General features: G+C 45.1%; 6 protein-coding genes across 6 annotated transcripts; 4 read left to right on the top strand and 2 right to left on the bottom strand.

Moving 5' to 3' along the window:
* Nucleotides 1-3,821: 3,821 nt before the first annotated feature.
* On the top strand, nucleotides 3,822-5,709 carry C922_03382 (hypothetical protein; the record flags this gene model as incomplete). The annotated part of the gene is made up of 2 exons (XM_008818974.1): nucleotides 3,822-4,019; nucleotides 4,372-5,709. The coding sequence occupies 2 exons, from the start codon at nucleotides 3,822-3,824 to the stop codon at nucleotides 5,707-5,709; spliced, it is 1,536 nt and encodes a 511-aa protein (XP_008817196.1).
* A 1,217-nt stretch (nucleotides 5,710-6,926) lies between these two features.
* C922_03383 (hypothetical protein) lies at nucleotides 6,927-10,200 on the top strand (the record flags this gene model as incomplete). Its single annotated transcript, XM_008818975.1, has 3 exons — nucleotides 6,927-6,992; nucleotides 7,249-7,497; nucleotides 7,897-10,200. The coding sequence occupies 3 exons, from the start codon at nucleotides 6,927-6,929 to the stop codon at nucleotides 10,198-10,200; spliced, it is 2,619 nt and encodes an 872-aa protein (XP_008817197.1).
* Nucleotides 10,201-10,989: 789 nt separating this feature from the next.
* Nucleotides 10,990-12,081, bottom strand: C922_03384 (adenosine deaminase; the record flags this gene model as incomplete). Its single annotated transcript, XM_008818976.1, has 1 exon — nucleotides 10,990-12,081. The coding sequence occupies one exon, from the start codon at nucleotides 12,079-12,081 to the stop codon at nucleotides 10,990-10,992; it is 1,092 nt and encodes a 363-aa protein (XP_008817198.1).
* Nucleotides 12,082-13,681: 1,600 nt separating this feature from the next.
* C922_03385 (hypothetical protein) lies at nucleotides 13,682-14,002 on the top strand (the record flags this gene model as incomplete). Its single annotated transcript, XM_008818977.1, has 1 exon — nucleotides 13,682-14,002. The coding sequence occupies one exon, from the start codon at nucleotides 13,682-13,684 to the stop codon at nucleotides 14,000-14,002; it is 321 nt and encodes a 106-aa protein (XP_008817199.1).
* A 2,322-nt stretch (nucleotides 14,003-16,324) lies between these two features.
* Nucleotides 16,325-21,045, top strand: C922_03386 (hypothetical protein; the record flags this gene model as incomplete). The annotated part of the gene is made up of 4 exons (XM_008818978.1): nucleotides 16,325-17,968; nucleotides 18,108-18,143; nucleotides 18,307-18,605; nucleotides 19,044-21,045. 4 exons carry the CDS (start codon nucleotides 16,325-16,327, stop codon nucleotides 21,043-21,045), a joined length of 3,981 nt encoding a protein of 1,326 aa, XP_008817200.1.
* A 1,140-nt stretch (nucleotides 21,046-22,185) lies between these two features.
* Nucleotides 22,186-23,907, bottom strand: C922_03387 (hypothetical protein; the record flags this gene model as incomplete). Its single annotated transcript, XM_008818979.1, has 1 exon — nucleotides 22,186-23,907. The coding sequence occupies one exon, from the start codon at nucleotides 23,905-23,907 to the stop codon at nucleotides 22,186-22,188; it is 1,722 nt and encodes a 573-aa protein (XP_008817201.1).
* Nucleotides 23,908-24,811: the final 904 nt, after the last annotated feature.

Consider the following 24,811-nt stretch of genomic DNA (forward strand, 5'->3'; position numbering starts at 1 on the left):
ACGATGAGACGGGATGTTAAAAAATTTCACAAGCGTACGCAGCATTACAAAAAAATAAAATAAAAATAAAAAAAAACACGTCTTTGCTGTCTCGCACTAGCACACAGGATTCGGTTTTTACGTTCCTATGGATTGCTCTCAACTTGTCTTAACTCAAAAAAGCTGCCATAAAATAGTAAAGTAAAATAAAGCCTTAAGATGTCTCTCCTTTTGTGTTATTTATTTTCTTTTTTTTTTTGTTATTTTTTTTCCTTTTCGTATCTATATTTTTAAAAGATACAAATTTTTACGACGTGGGCGCAGCGGAGAATAATCCCAAGCGGACGCATGCATTCACGTGCTTTAATTCCTTATGCTTTTTTTTTTTTTTTTTTATTATTATTTTTTTATTATCTTTACTTTGTTTTTCTCTTTTTTGTATGTATCGTTTTCTTTTTTTTTCTCGGCTTTACTTCACCTCACTGCAAGTACAATACGACGGTGTGACTGGTGTAGGAGCGCGCTACATGCAAATTGGGTCTGCGCCAAAAACATGGAAAAATTTTAAAGTCATATATCTTAATAACAAAAAAGGGAAAAAAACATGGAGGGGTAAAAAAAAAAGAAGCGTATGTATGCACACAGTTATATATGAGGAATCCCTTTGCCTTTTTAAAGTGCTTCGTGAATGGAGTATTTGTGCCTCGAACGTGCCAAGTGGAGGGCGCGTTCACGCAAACTCGCAAATGCATCGGACAAACTCAGGAATACGTCCAAGCGAACACGGTTCTAACGCGAACATCAAAAAATTGCCTTAAGAAGGAAAAAACTAAAAACAGGAAGCGTACACAAAAACAAGTACTAACAAATGGCAACAAACGGTAACAAACAATAGCAGAAGGAACAAACGCAGCAAACGCGACAAACACAGCAAACGCGACAAACACAGCAAACGTAACAAACACAACAAACGTAACAAACACAACAAACGTAACAAACGCGGGGTCTACAAACGGGCGGGTGGACGAAAACAAAAAAGTTCAAACGAACGTGCCGCAAGAAATGCAGGCGCAAACAAACGCGTACTGAAACAAACGTGAAGACGGAAAAAACTAGAAAGAAACACAGGCAGAGACAAACACTGCAAACAAACACAAACACAGACAAACATAGACAAACACAGACAAACATAGACAAACACAGACAAACATAGACAAACACAGACAAACACAAACAAACACAGACAAAGATAGACAAACACAGACAAACAGAAACGAACACTACAAACAAAGACAGACACAGAGAAAGAAAGACAGACACAGAGAAAGAAAGACAGACACAGAGAAAGAAAGACAGACACAGAGAAAGAAAGACAGACACAGAGAAAGAAAGACAGACACAAACAAACAATACAAAAAAAAAGCAGTACTTTTAAAAAAGCCTAAAGAGACTCACTTCAAAAGTAAAAAACAAATGCTTAAAAAAATATACACAAAAAAAGCTTAAAAAAAACAAACAAACATGTGACAAACAGGGAAAATACATAAACAAATAAAAAAAAAAAGAATACAAAATATAGAAGATACAAACGTATAGTTATCATAAACGAAAAATGTTTATTACAACTATACTACAAATGAAAAAAAAAGGAAAAACAAATACAGTATAAATACAATACAAACACAATACAAATACAATACAAGCACAATACAAATACAATACAAATTGTTTAAAGACAGAACAAAATTTCACACAAAAAATAAAAATATTACAGAAAAAAAATATACAAACGTATATTTCATGCATTTATTTGTGTACAAATGCACTTTTGTGAAAAAACGAAAAGGGTTATGGGGTTTCCATATATTTTAGGTCAACAAATCGGAAAAAACAAAAAAGAAAGGCAAAAAGGGTAAAAAAGTGCAAAACAGACAAAAAAATGTCGAAAAAACAGAACAAATGCGCAGCCATTAAAAGGCGTATTTTTAATTTGGCAAGTTGTCCAATCGTTTTCGCGATCGGAGCGGGGAGGCTTTCTTTACTTTTTTTTTCTCTTTTTTTTTTTTCCTTTTTTGCAATTCGCATATATAGCGCTTAATAAACCCTCCTTGTAAAATGCAAAATGCAAATGTAAACAGACGCAAATGAAAATGCCAAAAGATGCCTTTTTGAGCTTGTCCTTCCCTAGAAACATTCCTTTCAGTATCACCCGTTCTCCTTGACTTTACACCTCCATAATTCCAAGTGCCAACATTTTGACGCCTTCCATGATTAGCTTCTTTATTGCACTAAACACAAAAGGCAATGGGAGGCACGCCATAAAAACAGTACGCTTAGGTCTGGCCGCTCATTTGGGGGAAATATTCGCCAGATTGAAAAAGGGCGCACAATAAATATGTACACAAAGAAAGGGTGGATATTTATAACTACTCCACCAAGGACGGAGTAAGGTGGGTACAGAGGTATACACATGTACATACGCACACATATTGCGTACGTGCCCACTGCCTTGCTAAATTGAACTCCCTGAAGAGTGGGACCTGCCTCACAGGGCCAGGGCTTCGACGTTTTCCCCTATTCTCAGGCAATTTGAAATGAAAACGAATTGTTTTTACCATTTTTTGGAGTTGAAAAGAGGGGAAACTCCCCCTTTCAAAGCCTTCATATGGACTACCCATCGAACGTTACAAATAGTTTTCGTTAACACGTAGCAGTATTAGCGTGTTTGTCCTGTTAACCATGTTAGGCGCATTTTTTAAAAGGACAGTAAAGAGGCAATTCGGAGCCAGCCCACAGTGATGTACAACACCTGGACGTATGCACACACACATATATGTATTACATATTTACGCACTCGTAACCCTTCGCGCTTCCCCATGCCCACTAACACATTTTCACACACGCACACGTAAAGAAGGCCCTGCTTGGACAATGCCAAACTTTACAAAGCTGCTATTTTCCGAAATGGCATTCCATTTTATTGCTTTTCACACGGGCCATAATTCTCGATTATTCAAGAGTATTAAGGCAAATTAAAAGACAAAAAAAATTTTGCAACAAATGTTTTCATATTCAGGAGGAGCATAATTAAAACGTTGCTCTTGAGTTATGTCCCCATTTGGAAAATCGCCAAAACACATAACATATCCTTTTTGAAAAAGTTAAAGAGGAAATGATTGGAGATGAATACAAAAATGTCCAGTCAATGAACTCGTCAGTAGCCCCTCTTTAATTTATGCTTTACTTGGGCCATAATCTGTTCACCCGATTTGTTAAACGGTTAAACATATCCTTCCGGTGGGTAAAAGGTAAAACAGGCAAATCAGGAGGGGGGTCAATTTTGGCTGAAATAAAAAGGCAAGCGCGAGAACGACGCCACGCGGTGGCAAGTAGTCCATGTTATTATCTTAAAAATGTATATCAATGTTGCCAATCTGTCCAATCTATTCCGCAACAACCAAAAAAGGTGTGCAGCTCCATTCGCCACAAAAATGTATATTTTGCACAAACGTATGGATGAATCACCGCAGGGGTGATAAATGCCACACACGTATCTCTCGAACTCAGGGCCATTTTGTCGCGTTCGCAAAGTGGTCTTCTTCCTCCATTTTGCACGCACATTTCTGGGGAGAGCCCTTCCTTAGGGTGTTTTAAAGGGGCGACTCCTGGAGTGGCCGCACAAAATGGCCGCATAGCGTGACTGCATAAATAGGGGAGCCGACATATAGGCCAGAAAATTACAAGCGCATTTGTATTTCCCCATTTTGGGAATTTTTTTTTTGGCTAGCCAATATTTTCAGGTAAAAAACACAACACATGAACAAAAAAAAAAAAAAAAAAATATGCACCTATGCAAAGCTAAGTTAACCAATGAAGAGAATTTTTCCAACCTTGTAAGAACTGGGGAGGAGGTCAAACTTCTCGACGGTGTTAATACACGAGTGAACCAAACTGCTGACCGCGATGGCAATTCCAAAAAAGGGTTGCTCTTGGACATTTTAAATGCCTCACTCATTGTGGCACGGCTACACAGCAGGATGGTTCACGCTGGTATGCCCATGTTGCTAATAATATACATAGGAAGGAACCAGGCGTCATGTGTCCCCTTCCCCCCACCGAACCGCTGAGGAATTGGTCCCATGAGGGGTGGTTTCGTTGCATAGGATACTCCTGATGAACGGGGCGGCCCTCCCTTGACCATCGCTGCGTGAAACGCGTATTCCTATATGTTCCGTTCTGCGTAATTGTGGGATAGGTATACACAACAGCGGGTGCAGGGATACTTCGCTGAGACTGAACAGATTGAAGGGGTTGAGAAAGGGAGACCGGGCCAGCGGATGCTGTGTCGGTGCAGTGGATGTCCTTTCCCCTCTGCCGCTTCCCCCCCTGTAGAAGAACGCCAAGATGGGTCTCCTTCGCCCGAGGGAAAGAGTAATCGTGAACGCCATCCGGCGGGAGAGCCGGATAAAGTACAAGGCAAAGCGCATGCACAAGCGCTTTCGGTCGTGGGCGCAACAGAGAGTCAGGGAGTACTGGTTGCCTATGAATGTATGCCTAACAAGTCAACCCGATTTGATGGACGGAAACTACATATCCGCGTGTGTGCAGAAAGCAGCAACGTTAAGAAAGCATGATTACGAATTGTGGAAAGGATACACAGAGAGAATCTTAACAATACGTGAGACATTAACACCACAGCAAATTGGCTATATATTTTATGGAATGGGAAAAAGTCGATTTTTAGACCCCCCTTTTTACGAACAAATGTTAACATGTGTGCAAAAAAAATTAAGCTCTTTTTACAGCCACCCATTAATGTGCATTGCATGGTCATTAAATAGAGTCCTAATCAGAGAAGAAGAATTTTTCACTCATTTCTGCAAAGCAGTTGTGGAAAAAGTTGACGATATGAGAGTAAAAGATTTAGTAAAAATAAACAACGCAATTGCAAAGTTAGGCATTGAGAATAAAAGTTATAAACGATTTATAAACAGCCATATGATAAACAAACTGGAAACAATTTTTGCTCAAGATTTTCGTAACGTAATTAATGATGTTACTCTGGTTAATCTTTACGACGATGAAGTTAAAAAATACATTTTAATCCGATTTAGCAATATGTTCATTTGTGCCAGACCACAGCATTATAAAAATGCTTACAAGTCGGCAGTAGCCGTGAGGGTGTTATTTCCCCATGTATGGAGTTCCCTTTCCAATAAGGTAAAAAGCTTTTATGTCCGACTTAGTATGAGAAGGATCCCAGAGAGTAGAAGAAAGCCATCCGAATTCCAATGGGAAGTTTCTGATTGTCTAGCCAAATTAGGCGTGAGCCATAGGAACACCTTTCTTTGGGGATGTTACTATATAGACATTGGTGAGATGAATGAAAAACGAAACTGCTGGTTTGTGGATGGACCTGCCTGCTTTTATACCTCCACAAATCAGTACATAGAAAGTGTAAAGCTGCAACATAGGATTCTTTACGACTTGGGATGGAACATCAGGAGAATTGTCTGGCTCGATTGGTTGGAGCTTGGCGATAACTTGGATGAGAAAGTGAAGTATGTAAAGGCCCAGAGGGAGAAAGACCCCTTCGGGAAAACCCTAACCCACATGCCACCCATCTCGGCAGACGAAATTAAAAATAAGCTCAACCAATTGAAGGCGTATAAAATTCGGAAGGCGCAGCAGAAGGTGGACAGCCAGGAAAGGATACGCCTCACGCTGTGAGGTAGCGCCATTTGTACCTGCGCCCCAAGAGGGAGAAGTCACATCCGCATTGACAGTTTGCTCCCCCGATAAACACATATATACCCACACGCTCACATTCAGATTAACTCATAAGTATGTTGGCCAATGGGAAAGGTCCCTTCCCCCGCGGCAACCATCCCGCGCAGTTGTCTTTCCTTTTTTTAACCTCGAGCCAATCCCGTCAGATTACTTCGCCCACGCGAGAATGCCATCGAGGTAGCTCCCCCTTTTGGCGGTCATCTTTCTTCAACGTGTTGCCATTTTTTCCTTTCGCGTTGAGCGCGTCGCACACCATGAGGGGAGTGCCTAAATGGGCGGATTTGTTAGCTTCCCCATTTCTGAACTTTCCCACTTCGGAACCTTCCCACTTGTGAACTTCCCCCACCCCTCCGTAATTAACGCCGCGCGCGGAGAGGTCCCAATTTTTTTGTAATATCAAATTTAGCGCCATTAAAAAGGACGACTCGAACGGGCGCTGTGGCGAGGGAGGCAACTTTTTCCAAAAAAGGAAAAAAAAAAAAAAAAAAAAAGGAACTCACATAACCGGACAAAAATGACAAGAATAAAATTCCCTACTGTGCATAACCCGTTGGGCAATTGCTTCTTTTTTTTTTCATACATTTAAGACACCTTTTTGGGGATCCAGAATTTTATGTGCGTCTGGAAGTTACACGCTCGAGGGTTGCTCACTGCTTGGACGGCTGTTCTACATGCAGATTCTCGAGGGAGAAAAATGCGCTGCTGGCAGTGGACATCGGGAGGGGCGCAGCGCAAAAGACAGTTGCAAACCCCGCATTGGGGGGAAACAATGAAATGGCGCCCTCGCAAATATTGCGTAAAACATAAACAGGCTCACGTGTTATACAGATATACGTTCATAGAAATGATGCCATTCCACGCGATGGTTATGTTGTCACTGGAGCCAGTTGCTACACACGCTGAGCGCATGCCGAAGAGATGCCACACCCACATCAATGGACATGGAACACTGCAAATGGTTTCTCTTTCCCCAAATGAATGACAAAAAGAGGGGGAAAAAAAAAACATGACGGTCACGTGAGAGCCCCTTTTCTGTCCCTTCGCTGTCGCATGACTGCTGTGTGATTGTTGTGTGACTGTCGCGTAAATGCAGCGTAAATGCCGCATAATTGAGCGCAATTAAGGGCTTCGCTCCTCAGGCTTGAAACAAGACAAGGATGAAGACACACCGCCTGCTCCAATATGTTGCGGTTTTGTATTTCGTAGTGACGTGTCTCAACCCAGTAAGGAGCATGAGACAATAGTGGACTGGGGTGGAACTTCCCCTGGAATGTAAACCGTTTCAGGGTTGCAGCTTTTCCCACCCTCTCCCGTGCCACATGCGCTACAGAGTCCCCCTTGGTTGGAGGCACACCCATTCGCCTCCTGGAAAGACCGCTCGAATGTGTATACATATGAATATGTACATGTAAATATATACATATAAATATGTACATGTAAATATATACATACGTGTTCTTTTTTTTCTCTTTCCTGCAGACCAACGTGCGGGGCGCCCAGAACGCCCGAGGCGGCCTGGCCAGCCTGAACGACAACGTCCTGGTGGCCTTCCTCCTGCTTGTGCAGCTGGAAGTCCCCCATTTCCTGGGTCCTCTCTCACTGAAGGAAAAATATGGAAAAGTCATTGATGGGGCTATATATCTTCTCACCAAAGAGGTGGCCACAGAAGAACGGGCGAAGGAACAGAGGGGGTATACTGTCCAGGATGTCCGTCATGTCATTTCGGGGGTAAGTCTTACGCAGAATGGCTAGTTGGCTTCACCGACTCTCCCCGGATGCTCAAAGGAGCGAAGTAGAGAGAATCGGATGAAAAAAGAGATAAGCGCAGGGCTTTCGATAACTCTTCAATAAAAATTGTTCCATCACATTTGGAGCCCTAATTTGGGGGGACAATACCCCCCACATGTGCTTCTTCCAAACTGGGGAGAGACCCTGTAGCGGCATACGCTTACCCATTTGAAGAGACCTTTTTTTTTTATTTTCTCTCTCTCTCGTGCCCCAGTTGGATCGGCACGTGTGTCTCTTGTCCAACTGGAGAAGTGTGTGTATCTGACCCCCATGTTATTTTCCCTTCACAGCAATCTCACATCTTTTTTTTTCCCTTCACATGACGTCTCTCCCCCTCAGATGAATAGCCTCCTGAATGACATAAGGAGCGGAAACGAAAACTACTTCACCTGGATGGAATTAATCACCAATGAATGTTGGAGGGAGGAAGACGGTTGCAGAGCGCTGAGCACGCGGAGTTGTACCATGTCTGTGTTGAATGGCCTACCAAAAAAGACCATACCAGTAACATGCAGCAGTTGCATTATGTACGCCGTAAACTATGCACTACACTCGAAGCTTCTATTTACGGACATGCTACAAATACAGAATTGCAATGAGGAAGGTAACCTCAAATTGATAAACCTAAGCAAGGATGTCGGGATGCTCAGAGAATATCGAATATACCTGAATAGCCTGGAAACCATTTCTGTCGCAAACAATGTCCGAAGCGAAGTTATCATTTTGCACATAGAAGATGCCACCAAATTGGTACACATTTTAAGGACGTATGGACACGAAAGATTCACGCATGTGATGAGTGACGCCCTGATGCAGGTGATTAAAAAAAGCATACAAACCTACAGGAGGCATTTATTACATAATAGCTCTTTTAGTCCAAATGGAGAAAATGAAATAAAGTTGGACGTGGCAAATTTGATCTCCCTTACGATAAATGGGTATTTGTACCTGGACCAAACAAGTGGGCAACTTCTTCGCGTCAGGGATTTTGGTCTGTTTTTTACAGAAGATTGTTTGGAGAAGTGCGTTTTGATGCTAACGGGGAAGAACCTGTTTGTGCAGGTCGAGATGGGGACCCCGGGGGGAGAGGCCCCTGAAAATGGTCTCCTCTTCCCCATTGGAAATCTACTCACCCTGATCGAATTCGAGCTCGTCCTCAACTCTTATTTGCACTTCGGCGAGAATTACTTCTCCAAGGCAGTGATGCTGATGAAAAAGGTCTTTTACGTGGAGAACAAAAACGGTAAGGGGGTCTTCAGCTATGGGGTTTTCAACTACGGGGCTGATGGGAAGGACAAGGCAGACAGGGCAGACATGGCGGACGAGGCGAACAGGGCAGATATGGCGGATGGGGCGAACAGGGCAGATATGGCAAACAGAGGCGTGGTGGACAACTTGCTGGGAATCGCGAAGGGCGGGAAGTTGCGCAGAGCCGCACAAGGAGGTCACTTGAGAGGTGCCGCACAAGGAGGTCTTTCGAGAGGCGGCCCCAAAGGAGGTTTCTCCAGACGTGTCGCATGGAGGAACCACCTCAATTCCGCACCCCCGAATGAGTACACAAAACGAATCGAAGAATTTAAAAAGACACAACTGGAGCTTATGAACGACCAAACCGTCTTCTTCATCATCCTGATGAAAAGCCTCCCCGAAAATAAATACAAACTGATGCAGAGTGCCATTGCTGAACTGCTAACCAAGCCAGTCTACTCAAATTCGCTAAAAGGATTTTCCTATAATGATGAAAAAAAAGTTAACAAGGAACTAATCGAAGTCATGGGGGAGTCCTATAACGACCCAATAAATAACGTTAAAAGGAGGACGAAGCATTTTGGATCCAGAATTAACAAAAGGGAAATCCTAGCCATCGAGCAATTAATCCATGAGGGATATAAACTGAGCCAAATAGCATTTCACAATTATAGCTCCCTGCCATTAAATAGTAGAAAGAATATATACTCAGCCGTTAAAATGTTCTCCCTCTTTAAGCATAGGGTTCATTACCTCACCGGTTGGGATGCGCAGATTTTATTTTCCAAGAGGATATACCCTGAAGATATGGTGGAGAAAAATTACAACGTGCACACTTATCCGCAAAGTGGGGGAAACTACTGGTTCATTATATGCTGCACGGTCATCCCTATCTTGGTCATCATTTTAGCATTCCTTTTGTACAAGTACTTGTTTCATAAGAAGCTGAAGTTCTCCTTCCCCTTCAGACATAAGAAGTACAAAAAAGGAAATCATGGCTCGTCGGGCGGCGCGCTCAAATACTATAGGCACCTCTCTGGGGGGGTCAACTTGTCCAGGGCGCGCCGACGGCACGCGGACAGGGCGGAACTCCAGCACTTGCTGCGCAGGAGGAACCACAGAGACGAGATGAAGGCGAAGATGAGAGGAAAAAATGGCGCAAAAAATGGGGAAAAAAATAGGCAAAAGAATGGTTCAAGTAGTAGTGCAAAAACGGACGGAAAGGTGGACAGGACCGGCAGGGAGAACAGGTTGACCGGCGCCACCCACGACAACGAGGCCTATGGTCCGAACAAATTGGCCAAAGCGCCGCACGCAGGAGCAAGGAAGAAGCGGGAAAGGAAGAGCAGTGATTTCTTCATGGAGACAATCCAGCCCCACGATGATTTCGAATAGACCATGCAAAGCCTTCCGGGGAAGGTACCCACTCTGTTTTATACAGTTCCACACAGCTAGCTAAAATGGGCAACAGTGTTCCATTTCGCCTGACCGTTCAATCGTTTGAAAAAAAAAAAAAAAAAAAACCCATCAAACTAGCCATTTTAACCAATTTGCTTAAAATTTACCTGATTTATGCATGCTGCGCCAAGGCAACGTTAATTTTGAAATAAACGCCCTAATGATGCAATGATTGTGGGCTTTTTCGCAAAACAACCGGGGGCGTACCATTGCGCGCCCGGAAGAGGCAACTGTGCGTGGTACGTGCCTCATACCGTAGAGGCAGACAGAAGATAACCTTCTCGCATTTATGTTTTTTTTTTTTTCTTTTATCCGTTGGGCGACTGCGCTCGAGGCGAAACTTGCTTAACACCCTTGGACGCATGCCTGATGCTGTCCCTCTGTCCATTTGTCGTAAATTCAGAAAGTAAAAACGGTAGTGTCAGTTTCCCTTTTGCAACGGGTTAAAAATGTTCTGTTTTTAAAAGCGCACAAAGGACACACATACAGGGATGAATTCCCAGTTGTGCACTTTTTTAAAACACTTCGTGCGGTGAAATTATGTCAACGTTATTGTGTAAAGAAAGAAGCGGATGGGAGGAGAGTTGAACGATTTAAAGAAGCTACCCACAGAGGTGGGGTAAAAGCAGAGCGTTCTTCACTTGGGTGGGTATAGCTCCAAGCGGGCACTCCCCTTTCCTCTGCTCCCTCAGAGGTACATGCATCTCTCCCTCGAAGCGGAGATACTTAAAAGTAGAGCTTCTTTACTTGGTCCTTTATGTTTGAAGCCATGAAGGATTTCTCCAGAGCCCACTCATTCATCTTCATAAAATCTTCGAGGGTAAAATTCAAGTGAGTGTACAACTCCTCGTAATCGTCATTGATGTTGGTGAGGAACATTCCTGGATCGTCCGAATTGACGGAGACCTTCACTCCAGCATCGTACAATTTTCTAATAGGATGTGTATCCATGGACTTTGCATTTTTCAGCAGCACATTTGAAATGGGGCAAACTTCGAGTAAAATATTTTTCTCCTTAACCATATCGATTAGTTCTTGCGATTCAGCAACCCTAATACCGTGTCCAATTCTTTCCACTTTAAGCACTTGTATAGCTGAGTAGAGTGTGTTCAAATTTGGGAGAGTCACATCTTCCCCTGCGTGAACCGAAAGAGGAATACCACTTTCTCTGACATAATCGAAAATCTCTTTATATGGTTTTAAATCCACTTCATGTCCTCCGTGATCGAACCCTACAAAATCTGCCTTATGTTTTAAGCAGAAATCAGCAGATGCTTTAATATTTGCTGCCTCATGACCTGTGTCTCCAATACACATGAGAGCCACGTGAATTTTATGATCTAACAGCTCCACGACTTCCTTTATCCCCTTCACGATAGCCTGGTGAATGAGCTCAATGTCCAGATTGTATTTAAAAGAAACAAAGGTTGGAGAATAACGAAATTCCATCAGGACAACTCCTTCTTTGTATTTATTAAACACGGCATGTTTGGCCAAATCTTCAATAACCTCATAGTCGTGAAATATATCTGCCACTTTTATTGCCTTCTCGACAAACTCTCCTAAAGACTTGCCTCCTTTGGCAAACAAATAATAATCTAGCACTTCCTCATCAGATAAATTGGGCTGTAAATTATATTTTCGAATGCAGCTGAGGAAGAAGTCTGCGGAGAAGGTGAGATCCAGATGGCAGTGTAATTCACACTTTGGTATTCTCTTCCATATTTTGTACCTTTCCTTTTTGCTCATCTGGGATAGGTCGATGTTCTTAAGCTCATCCTTCTTGAGGAAGTCAATGGGTTCTTGCAGGATGTTCATTTTGGGCTTTGTAGAGGGGGGGGTACACTTTTTACGTTCTCAGAGTTGTTTTTTATCGGTGGGGGGTTACACAGCTGTTTTTTTGCAGCTTTTTTGCAAACTTTTTGCAGATTCGTTGGAATTTTTTTTCAGTTTCTTTGCAGTTTTTTTTCAGTTTTTTTGAAGCTTTTTTGGGAGTTTTTTTTTTTTTAGAATCGGCGTTTCTTCACGAAAAAGGGCGACTAACTTTTAGAACTGTGGAAGGTGTACGCGTTACCGGTTGTGCAGAGGGGGATGCCGTCAAAAATTCTGATGTGGTTTTGGAGTTACCTTCTAAGAAGCGTGTGACTTCTTTTTAACAGTGAAAATAAAAATGTTGTCAATGTAGGTGTAATTTTTTTTTTTTTTTTTGCCATGCCGCTGACGTATGCATGAAATTGCAGGGTGCGATGTGGCGACGAGGATCCTCTCGAAGGAAGAGGGTTGGAGATAAAAGTAGAGCTCCTTCAGCATTTCGTCAAAGTGGTGCAGCGGTGAAGTGGTTAAGTGGTTAAGTGGTGCAACGGTGAAGTGATTAAGTGGTCAAGTGGTTAAGCTGTTACGTGCTTAAATTGTGAGGAGGTGTCGTGGCGACGCGGCAGTGCGACCATGGCATAACAGCCAGGGCCGACATCGAGGGGGCTCCCTCACCGCAAGGGTGCAGCCCCATTCTTTTCTGTTTTTCTTCATATTCTGTTAAACAACGAATAAATGCAAAAAGAGGGGGTTAAAATAGAATTACCTCTCCGTCCTCTACATTAAAATTACAATTTTTTTTTACCCGCCGTGGGAGCATACGGGAGGAAGATTCTTCACCCCACATCGTGGTGAAGAGCTACCCACAGGGAATACAATCTTTTTTTTTCTCATTTTTTGGCTGGTGCATTTGGGGGATTTGGTGCGACGTGGAATTCAAGGGGGTTGTTTTTTGTATTGGTTCTGCTTCTTCTGCGCTTCCTTTTGCGCTTCTTTTGCGCATCTTTTGCTTCTTTTAATATGGCATCATTTTTCTCCATCAAAACTATTAAAGTTACCCAGGCGTGACTTTTACCTTCGCAAACATTTTTTATTTCTCCATTTAATGGCGATATAGGCATCTTTATTTTTTCCCGGTTCGGCCAATTTTGCACCTGTAGTTACCATGCCGCATGTTTGCACGTAGCATATAGGCCTGTGTGTGTAGGGGGATTTTTCCCCCCAGCGGTGGCATACTTCCGCCGGTCTTCTCGCTCGTTGCGCTTGCCCATAGGACGCCGCGGATGGGCCAAACGGTGTATCGGTGTAGCGGCGTAGCGGCAGCGTGGTACTGCTGGGATGGCTTTTTTTTTTTTCTCTCTTCGCGCGATTTCTCTGTAGACAAAGAATAATTGCCTCATTTTTTGTGCCCTCGTGTAAGGAGAGGCCTCTCGCGCGAGAAGATTGTTCCATCGCCATCGATCATTCCCCACCAAACGGGAAGCGGCTAAACGGAAAAGGCAAAGCTGAACGAATTGGTCACGTAACCGAAGCAGCATGCAAGGATACACCCCCCCACACATCTCATCATTGGTGCCGCGTAGTGTTATTTGCCCGATTTCTCATAATGAAGCAAAACCAGGGGACAAATAACGCAGCGGATGAGGAGACGACCAATCCGGAAGCGAACGCGCAAGTAGTGACGCACGGGATTAGTCACCCTGACGGTACTGTCGACTTGGCGAGAGTGACCGTGCAGTACAGCGTGTATAGCTCATGCCTTCTGCTGCTGTCCAGCCTTCAGCTGCATTTTATGTGCGAAGAGAAGAGCTCCAAAAAAAAAAAAAAAAAAAGGCAGCACATTCAAACGAGGTATACCCAGAGAAGGAAAAAGATAATTATCATGATCATCATCAGCAGAAGCAGCTCGGTGGAAGGGCCAGTATGAATTGCCACTTCATACGTGACTACGAAATGTACCATGCAGAGCAGAAAAGGCCCCAATTGAACGACCAAGCGGCTTGTCCCATACCGCTTTATAAAAAAAGGTGACACCGCTGATTGGGAATAACCCCAAAAAAGTTAAAAAAAAAAAAAAATACAGAAATTCCTTTTACTTTCTGAATAAATCACCACGCAGAGGGACACACCTATAACATCCATTTCTACACCACGCAGCTGGTGTACGATACTTTTTCTAATCCTTGGAAAATCCGAGCATATATGTGTACCTCCCTCATGGGGGATAACCCGCTCGAGTGAGTAGCTGCCAACAGGGGCGTTACGCCAATTTGAGTGCAGTTCTGCTTCCCACTTAGGTGGCACCCATCATCGTGACGTGCACATTTTTGGCGATTTACTTTACCCCTTGACCATTTCCCCGCACTCCTCCGATGGAAGTGTTGGGAAGCACACCGAAGCAGCATTAGGAGTTTTTTTCAAAAAAAAAACACGCTCTTGAGAGGAAGCCTACAATTCGATTAAACACTTGAGAGCACACTTTGGATCGAAGGACACGTTTGAGTCAGCGGTGGGATTTTCTGCGTCACCTGCTGCGTCACCTGTGGCGTAACTTGCCTCGCTTGAAAGGTTCACAGCCCAAGCTACACCTATCATGCTAAATTAATTTCATCACACAGGGGGGGAGGTTAAACGACGCGGGTGAAAAATGAATGAAAAGCCCCCCCGCTGGGTCTACCAATTGGCGCTGCGAAACGGGACAAACTGGAAGGAAAGAGGAACAGCCAGCAAGGGTAAAGAGGGAACCATCGTAATGCAAAAGTAAAGCAGCGGAGTCCAAGCGGCACGCTGAAATAAACACGCGCGAAAGAATTACCAAGGCGCAACAGGCGGCTAAAAAAAATAAAATCCCTTTTTTGTCGCTTCGATTCGCCCCCTTCCAGCCTCGAATCTGAAGTTACCGAAGCTTTCCCATAATTTAGGCCTGGTCAACGCGGCTACCTCCGGCTATTCACTAAAAACGCAGATGCATCTGTAACTCCACGAACGCCACTTTAAAGAAAAAAAATGCTACGTACACGTGTGCAAAAGATGCTGCATAGTTTTTTTTTTTTTTTTTCCTTCTTGCGCCAACAAAAAAGGCTAAGGGGGAGGTGTTAAAACAACTACGAGGGTATTTACTTTTTCTGTAGCGGGAGTATCGCTAGGTCGCCCATTGGGTAGGCAATTTTCCATCCATTCGTTTTTCTTGTTTTTTTGTTTTTTTTCCTTCATTTGAAGAGAATCGCCGCGTTTTATGGACACCTTTGGATATATCATTTTGCATGTGAGAAACAGGGCAAGGGAAGTCGCTGAAGTCGCGGAAGTGTGTGGCCCAGCTCCCCCCTCTATTGCGAACGCCTCATGATTGCATTGCGTGCCGAAGCGCGCCCAGAAGAAGTAAATAAAAAACGAGTGAAAGAGTGAAAGCTTGTTTTAACGGCTCCCCCGGGACCGCCTCCTTTGTATGCATGTTACCTCCGTGTGGGAAGGGCATGCGTTACTGTGAGCGGCTCGACCGAGGCATATCATACGCCATTTTGTGAAGCCCAAATGAAGCGTAAAGATGTATTTGTCGCGTTTAAGGGCGCTAGGTAGCGAAGCATAATTCGCAGTGTACAGAGGCGCAACCCGTGGGGGCATACATCCACTTCAGGCTAGCCGTCTAGGTGTGAAGTACAATCCCTACCGAGTAGCCAACCTTCGATTGTTCCCCCCTGTAGTCTTCACCCTTGGAGACGTACCCACATTAGTTTTTCCCACCGACTGTATGATTTGTTTTTCACTCCATTTTAAATGCATCGAAATGTGTCCCCAGCCCATTTGATGTCGTCCGCCGTTGCACAATTTTGTCCATTCCCGAGAGTGATCCGTTTAGCGTCCCGATCTGTACTCGTTGTGCTCACCCCGAGTGTTTTTTTTTTTTTTTTAGTGTTCCATTGTGGGGCGAAGTTGGAGCGTTGTACAGGCGCATCGGCACATTGGCGCTTTGGCAGATTGACACATCGGCGCCCCTCCCCACCGCCGCGCCACCAAGTGACCATGATTCGATAACTCCCCTCTGCAAATCACATTGCTTTTTTTTTAATTAGCCATTTTTTGCGAGCTCGTTTGGCTGACCCGTTCATGCGGCGTAGACAAAATCGTGCGCGCTTCGCTCCCAGGGGATCTCTGGCCAATTGGGGAGTAGTACCCTCATAGTAGGCTCCTAGCAGTGTCGTAGCGAGGACTCAAACGGTAGGACCTCCCAACGTGTAGCACCTTCCCCCCGATGGACACCCCGGAGACAGAGAGAGAGTTCCAGCTCATCTCGGTTAACAGCCGCGCATGCGATGATATTCTGAGCTCCGTGAAGAGGAGGGGCCGCTGCGTGGTCGTGTCCGTGCATGGCCGCGCGCCGGACGAGGGGCAGGAGGGAGAGCAGCAAATAGTGCAGTCACACCAAACAGGGCAGTCCCAAACAGCGGCGATATCGCCGCCCCCCCCCGAGAAACTAAACAGAAACAAAAAGGCCGTATCTTTCGACGCAAAGCTGCTCTCGAAAAACAGCTCAATGGAAGAAGATGGCACCCCAGGGGGAGGCGCAACAGATTGGGTAAAAATCCCAACTTTGGAAAAAAAAAAAAGTGATATTCTATTTTTCAGAAAAAAAAAAACATTCATATTTAACGAAAACAGGTATAACAAATTTATAGAGGCATTCAAACAACAGGAGTTAAAAAAAATAAAAAAATTTCATCATGTGTACAAATGGAACGTAGCTGTGGTGATTCTCTTCATTTTGTCCATCTCCTTTGCCCTGATTGGCTTCTTCATTTATTATGAATCAAGTCACGTAATAGAAGTCAACATTGATTACGACTCAGGGGATGAAATGAAGACCTTTTCCATCAAGCACGAGATGAAGCAGCCAGTATATGTATACTACAAGATAAGTAACTTCTATAGCAACTTTAAAAACTTCCTCTCAGATGAATCGCAATCCTTGGTTAATGACAATAAGTGCAACTATATCAAGACGTATGAGGATCTCTATAAATATAGATGCGTTAATAATCTGCAGACCCTTCCTGAAATAAAAAACGATTTGGGTACTCATGGTGGGGGTATCAATTCAGGAAGCCTAAGCAGCAAGGAAACATGCGATGTGAATTCGATCCCCGAAGAGCAGAAAGGGAGGAAGGTGTTCCCCTGTGGATTAGTCTCCGCTTCCATCTTTAATGACAAAATTAGACTTTCCCAAAATAAGAAAATCTTCGATATTGATAAATTCCCTGTTCTGAATTATTACGATTTTTTCTCCTACATAAAGAAGCACAAAAAATATGTCTCAAATTATAAGGTCTGGATTAATACGTTTTCGCCCGATTATAAGAATTGGTTTCACCCCCCTATGACTTCTTCGTTTATTAAGCCTTATGGAGTGATTTATGAAGACCTCCTACCTGGGGAGACATACAAAATTGAATTCACACAGAATACGTGGCCTGCAAAAGACTGGAAGGCAACGAAATCATTCCAATTAGTCTCCTTGCGAGCTGTAGGAAACAGCGCGTATGAGTTAGCTTACTCCTTTTTCCTCCTTGCAATAATTTACCTCATCGTCATAATCGTTATTCTAGTTTTGATAAAATCGGGATACTACCGATTGGGGAAGACCTTTTCCTATTGTAGAATGTCGACTGTTAATAATGCCACGGAGGAGACCTTTCTTCGAAAGAAGTCCACCATGAGGAAGATGGGAGGAGGGGGAGCAGCCACAGCAGTAGGAGCAGTCGCATCCGCAGCAGGGGGCACGGCAGAATCAACGCGCCCGCCGAAGGGGGGGGGCCCCTCCCCCGTGGAGCCCGACGCCCAACGCAGCAAGAGGAGTTCCCACGATAGCATCTCCAGGGCCCTTGGCGGCCGTCTCCAGGTGTGTCTCTGCCCCCTGCACTAGGCGGCGGCTCGCATCGCCACGTCATCACCATGTCAGCATCTAGTCACGTCAGAATGTCTCCACATCACCACGTCACAATTTTTACACTCCCCCATTTGCCCCCCTCCCTTTTAAGTGCCCTTTAAAGCCCATCGGAGGGAAGGGCCTCTCCGTCCGCATTGTTTCCCCTTCCTCTTATTATTACTATTGCAATTGCTATTATTTTTTATTTTATTTATTTTTTATTTTTTTTTTTTTTCCTCTCCACGCCGTTGCCTGACCAGGGCAAGCGATTTCCCCAATTCTGCCTCATTTGAGGGAAACCTACCCCCCAGTTTGAAACTCTCCCCCCTTTGTGTGTGAGTACCTCTCGGTGTGCGATCTCCGATCATGCCAGCCATTTTAAAGTTGAAAAGTGTGCCAAGTACGGCATCGGCCTCAACTATGGCAGCGTCGTCAAATGTCGAAGCGGCGTCAACTATGGCAGCGTCGTCAACTGTGGCAGCGTTGTCAACTGTGACTGCTATCGCGATGGCCTTTCGGCCTACACCTCCCATTTTGCCTTTTCACGTAAGAGGCCCATCACGGCCAAGGCGTATTTCCCTACCGGCCTTGTACGCAAAAGTGAGAAAAGGTAACTCCTAGTGCTAGTGGGGAACCTGCCGCGACGTACACAGAGATGGATTCCCCAAGCAGGGTGCATATAATTGTAAGCGGGCCGGGGTGGGTATACCTTTTTGTCAAGTCACTTGTGCGAATGGTATGGCGGAGTGTCCCTTTTTTTTTTTTTTTTTTTTTTTTGTTTTTTTGGCTTCCCCGCTGTGCCCTTTTCTACACCGCCGCAGAGTTGCACAGCCGTGCAGCCGAACAGCTGCATAGCAGCACCCACGCGTACCTCGCCTCCGAAGTGATTCTTGCGTCGCTGTCATCAAACGTGTCCATAGTCTCTCCTTCTTTTAGAAGGCAGTCCACCATGTTGAGGAAAGGCAAAGGTGAGAGAATACGCGTAGAACGCACACCCCCTTTTTTAACTCCGTTTTTATGAAAGGGAGTTCTCCCCCCCCCTTGTTAGCACCAGCTTCACCACGCCCACCATGTCGTGCTGCGGAATTAGGCGTAGCCAAGAATACCTGCTATCGCTGAACCGACTGGTAGGAAGGAACAGCGGCGTGGTCCGGATGGGTGGGATGGTCAGATTAGTGTCCTCCCTGGGGGCGAGACCCCCGACGGCAGGGGGGGAGGAACCTGCACCAAATTTACGAAATGTGGACGAGAGAAGTAAACATGTGGCGAAGAAACCTAGAGACGCACAGAACCCAAGTGGAGATGCCGCGAAACAACATCCACGGGTTGACCCCCCAGCCAGTTTACCATCCATCCAAACAGATGACGACGCAGTGACGAAGGAAATATACGACAAAATATTGCTGGAACATAGGCTTCTCCCTGGAGGACGAAGTAGCAGGGACAGCAGGAAAAAAAAAAACGGTGACATGGTGACGAGTGGGAGAAGTACTACCTCCGATGATGTGCAGAAGAGCCCAATAAACCAAATGGGCGAAGCGAAACTTCTCTCGTTGGTAAGAAGTCAATCTGGAGGGAAAATCCAGATGAACGAGAAAAATGAAGAAGTGGAAACAGGCAGAGGCTTCCCAAATGGGGCCCCCCCAGTATCGAAGAAACCGCATGGACTGATAACACGCAAAGCTAACCACTTGTCTGTTGTGCGGAAAGAAGCGGACACCTCCATCGAATGCACACAGGAAAAAAACATAAATAACATGCTGAACTTAACCAAACACAACAACATAGCTATCAGTGAGAAGAAAAAAAATGATCATTTTTTTAAAATCTTTTTTTCCTCCAAAAAGGTGAAAATAATAAAGTCACAAAACCACCCCATTTTTATCCACCTGTACAAGCTAGCCACGGATAAGAAATATCGAGAAAAGCAACAGAAAATCTTATTGACTTCGAAGAAAATCATCCTGGAGAGGGAAAAAAATCACATTGCACGCATTTACACGAACAGCATTGAAAATTTGAAGGATTTTCGCTGCTTTGACAATTTTATACTTTTGTCCAACAAACTACTCAAACGGCTTGCCTTTCTTTATTCTTTTAAAAACGGCGTCCTAGCTGAAGTCGCGCACACGTTCCAGTACGATGACGTGGGCCTCCCCCGCCTGGCCCTGTGCTTCTACGAGGTGAACCGCGGGGGAGGGAGAAGTGGAAAGAGCGGCGTAGAAGCGGAGCACTCAGGGGACGGGGATCCCCCCAATGTTGCGACCCACTTCTTTCCTAGAACAACCTCCCCGCCGCTGATATCCACTGAACTTCTCTGCAACGGCGACATTGGGACCCTCATCCGGAGCTGCTTCCTGCTCAAGTGGCAGTGCGTTTTTAACGTGGAAGGACTGGGCCATATGCAGAGGGGGAAGGGCAGCAAAGTAGTATCACCAACGGGGGAGAAGACGGATTGGCCGAATGTAAGCACTCCACGTGGTGCTATCCGGAAGAAGCCAAACATAAGCGACATTTACAACATCGACTTCTTCCACCCTCTGACGATGCGCGCCTCGGCGGGTCATCTGCTAGACATCCCCTACAAGAGAGTAACCTTCACCGAGCTCCACAAATATGCACGAGAAAATAAAATACTCCTCCTTAAGTACAGCATCGGGGGGACGGAGGGAAGAAATCAGGACCGCCAACAGGAAAGCGTCTGCGACGATGGAGGCGATCTGTATGTCCACTACGGTGGAAGCCGTTCCGAGGAAGTGAAGCCTTTCTTAAATTTGTTGGCCAAAGCGAAAGGGGTATTTCTCCTCCTTGACAACTGCAACAACATTGAGAAGGATCACCCGGTGGTGCACAACAGCTATGTGCACATTGGGCCAAACATTGCCCCCTCAAATGACGACAGAACCTTCGACCGAGTTTACTATGTCAAATTGGTAAACAATGGAGAGAAGCCCCTGGGCGTCGTCGAGGCGTATTCGATTCTGATGTATATCCTCAAGGCGAGCTTCTTCCAACACATCCCGCAGTCGTGTTACGTGTGCGCGGAGTGAACGAGATAGGGGAAGAGGGGAAGCCATGTGGGGTACGGGGCAGCGAGGCATTCTTCCCATTTAGCATTCCCATTGGGTATGCCGCCGATGAGGGTTGCTTTTCGCCTGCATAGCGCAGTCTTACCGTTGCCTTATCTTTTCCTTTTTTTGCCTTATCCTTTCCTTATCTTTGGCTGGATTTTTTTTATACTCGTTAATGCGTCGATAAGCTAGTCAACTAGGTGACACAAAAAAAGTTCATCACGCAGGTGTGGGGAGAAAGTGGCTATGAAGTGGCGATGAAATGGCGATGACGTGGCGATGAAATGGCGATGAAATGGCGATGACGTGGCGATGAAATGGCGATGACGTGGCGACGGGGTAGCGAGGGGGACGCACCACGCGCAGCACAGGCGAGAAGAGAACCATGTGCACACGGGTGATAGCAAGAGCGTTGGACGACGGGCGTGGGGGGTGCAGAATGGGCGAACGGATACGTTACGAAAAAGGAAACACTAAAAAGGGGAACACTAAAAAGGGGAACACTAAAAAGGGAAGAACAAAAAAGGAGAACACAAAAAACGGAAGAACAAAAAAGGAACGAACGAGGAATACTTTACGAAGGACACACGATTCTCACGCAGGATCAAACTGACAAATGACAATGGCCAAGTGACCAATAACAAAATGGTAGGCAACAAATGGTAAGCAACAGATGTGGTCACAAGTGTGGGCACAAATATGCGGGCACAAAAAAAGTGGGCACAGATATGGACACAAATATGAGAACAAATGTAGGTATCAAATGGTGTGTAACACATTGTTAATAGCAAATGGCATGTATCAAATGGCAAGGGATAGCCCGCGCTCCCCTCTCATTGGGGGGGGGCGTACTCAACGGGAAAGACGTTACAAAGAACAGGCTACACACTGGAGGGCGAACAAACACGGAAAAAAGGAGTTACACACTGGAAGGACACTGCACCGGGGAAACCCGCAGGCGTCGCACCGTCCAAACTTCACCGCGTCCCGCAGCGCGGAAGTAGCAACCCGCTAAGGCGCTACGTCGCTACTACGATACTCTGCTATGCCGCTATTGGGCCATGCCGCGATTGAGCTACCCCTTCATCCTCGCCGCTCCTCCGCTCCTTCGCTCCCCCGCTAGATAAACGCGGAGATGTCGAGGAAGTGCATATTCGAGGAGCGGTCGTCGCTGGCGGTAAGAATGGAGAGGATGTTTTTCTGATCATACAGGTGCAGGGACAAGTGCACGTTGAAGATGGTATCCGTGTGGCTGTAAAACTGGTGGATGCACTGCCTCGAGCGAATGTCATAAATGTAAATATTCCCATTGAGGCTTGAGAAAAGCAGCAAATTCGTATTAATCCATTTGAGGAAGTTGATTCCTTTCTCCATCTGGTTGTTTGTGTCGACCTTAGTAAAATCGTAATTCACAATAAACTTATTAATGCACTTCTTGCAGTGGTAGTCATACACAATGATGCTATTGTCGAGGGAGGAGGAAGCGAAAATGTTGTTGCGCTTATTGTTAAAGAGGCAGTAATCTACGAGGTCGCTGTGCAGATTATGGTACGTACTGATGACGCTGTTGTTGTTGACGCTGCAGATCTGAATCACGTTTCGGTGCGTCGCCACGTAAATTTCGTTCGCGAGGTTGTTGTCGATGCAGAGAACGTCGTTGCTGTTGTCGAGCTCCTCGTGCATGATCTGTTGCGGAAGGTGCGGTTCCTGCCCAGGATGCCGCTGACACTGATGCGACGCCACACTCCCGTTGCACCCCTCGGGAGTCACTCTAATGCTGTAGTTGCCAATCGCGGAGGGGTGTTGTCTGCCGCCCTCCACACCGCTGCCCTCACTCCTAGTCCTGGACTCATATTTCCTACCCTCATTTCGCCTCCTTAAATTGTAGACGTTATAATCATACACGTGAGTCTCGCCACTGTGGAACCCAGCAATGAGATAAAAGCTGCTATCATAATTGCAGATGTTGATGAAGGTTGGAATAGCCACCGTGTACGTAATGCTAATGGGGCTGTTCTGATGAATGTTCCATATGTATATATTTGGAGAGTCCAGGTAAATGCTTAAAAGGATCTCCTCATTAAAAGGACAAAACATGAAGTACTCAATATCCTTCTTATCATTCGTATCGTTAATAGTAAGGATGTTTACAAAATTCATGTCCTCAGTAATCCATTCCTCTTCTTTTTTAAAATGACTCAAGTGGACATTCCAATTATAAATATGAAGCAGCGAGTTACTGTTGTTAATATTCTGCTTAAAATTGGTAATATTGTAATTCAAAATTTCTGACCTGTTCATATTATTATTGTTGTAAATGTAGATGTCTCCATTGTATATACACAAGGCGATATATTTGTAGTTTTTTGAAAATTTGATGTTTGTCACCGTGTCTGTGTACTTCTGGTGCTTCAGGTGCTGTAGGCTGATTTTCCCGCTGACTCGGTCACCCTCCACGGAGCTGCTAACCCCGTTAACGCCGCTACCCCCCTGGTGGGCGAAATTCCTCAGGTCGTCATCAAAATTGTTATACAAGTAGCAATTGTTGTTGATGCTGCCGAAGTAAATCCACTTCTTAAAGGAGTTAACACAGTAGATACTTTTGTTTGCGTAAAACCTTTTGTAGTAGGAAATATTCTGCTCCTTGAATTTGATTAATTCGATATCGGCAAGGAGATTCGTTTTGTCGCTGCTGTTGTTGCTTGAGTTTTCTTCTTCTTCCTCTTCCTCGTCGTAGTCATCTTCTCCTTCCACATCGCCTGTGCTGATGTCTATCAGGTCAACTTCACCATTCCGCAGATCTTCATATACCAAATCCTCCTCGATAGCCTCGTTCATCATTAAGAGGGGAGGGGTTTCCCAACTGATGCGCTTTTTTTTTTTTCTCCTTTTGCACACCTGCGCTTCTATTCGATTGACGGCCCTACTGAGGAGTCACTTTCGGTTTTATCGAAAGATGGCTCCCTCGGGGGGCGGGGCGAACAAGGAGCCCACTATGTTATGCAGCTGGAGTGGTCCCCCACAGAAGAGGTATTGAAATAGGAGAATAATAAATATTAAAATGATAATAAAATGATAAATATTAAAATGATAATAAAATGATAACAAAATAATAACGTAGAAATAATGCAGAAATGACGCCACCACAACGCAGTGGTAATAGAATTCTTCAAAATTGGCAACTATTATTTACTTCTCAGATCGACCTCCCCGCTGCCCAGACGCCCGTTCGGGACGTTCGACGTGTGCGTCATGCGGGTGCTGACGAGAGGGACAGAACGACGGTCTCGATGTGTTCTCCTATGCTGATCGATAAGAAAGAAACCTTCCTGCGCCGTTATGGCAGAAAATTACGAAGATGGCCTTCTCACCGATTGGAATATCTGCTCAACAGACTTGCGACACGGGGGTGAGCTCGGCACGCAGCCTCATCAACGCTGGAATGATATGTAGAAGGGAGCCTTCCGCGAAGACTCAGCTTCACTGGGCGCGGTGTATCTCGGCGTACAAATACTCATCCCTCAAAGGTACAGCTTACCAATGCATCATCTATACGTAGGGCACTACGCAGCAGTATACCACTCCTGTGGCGCATCCCGAAACTATATTCGAGTCATAAATTTTGTATGCTCACCGGTTGGCTGTTTGTATGCTCATTTTCCCTTGCCTCTTCTCATGCGCAAACGCGTCGCAGCACTATTGCGGTACCTGCGTACTTCGGAGGAGAAGCCAATGTAACTACAGG

This window comes from Plasmodium inui, assembly GCF_000524495.1.
Source record: "Plasmodium inui San Antonio 1 unplaced genomic scaffold supercont1.14, whole genome shotgun sequence".
Classification (NCBI taxonomy): domain Eukaryota; phylum Apicomplexa; class Aconoidasida; order Haemosporida; family Plasmodiidae; genus Plasmodium; species Plasmodium inui.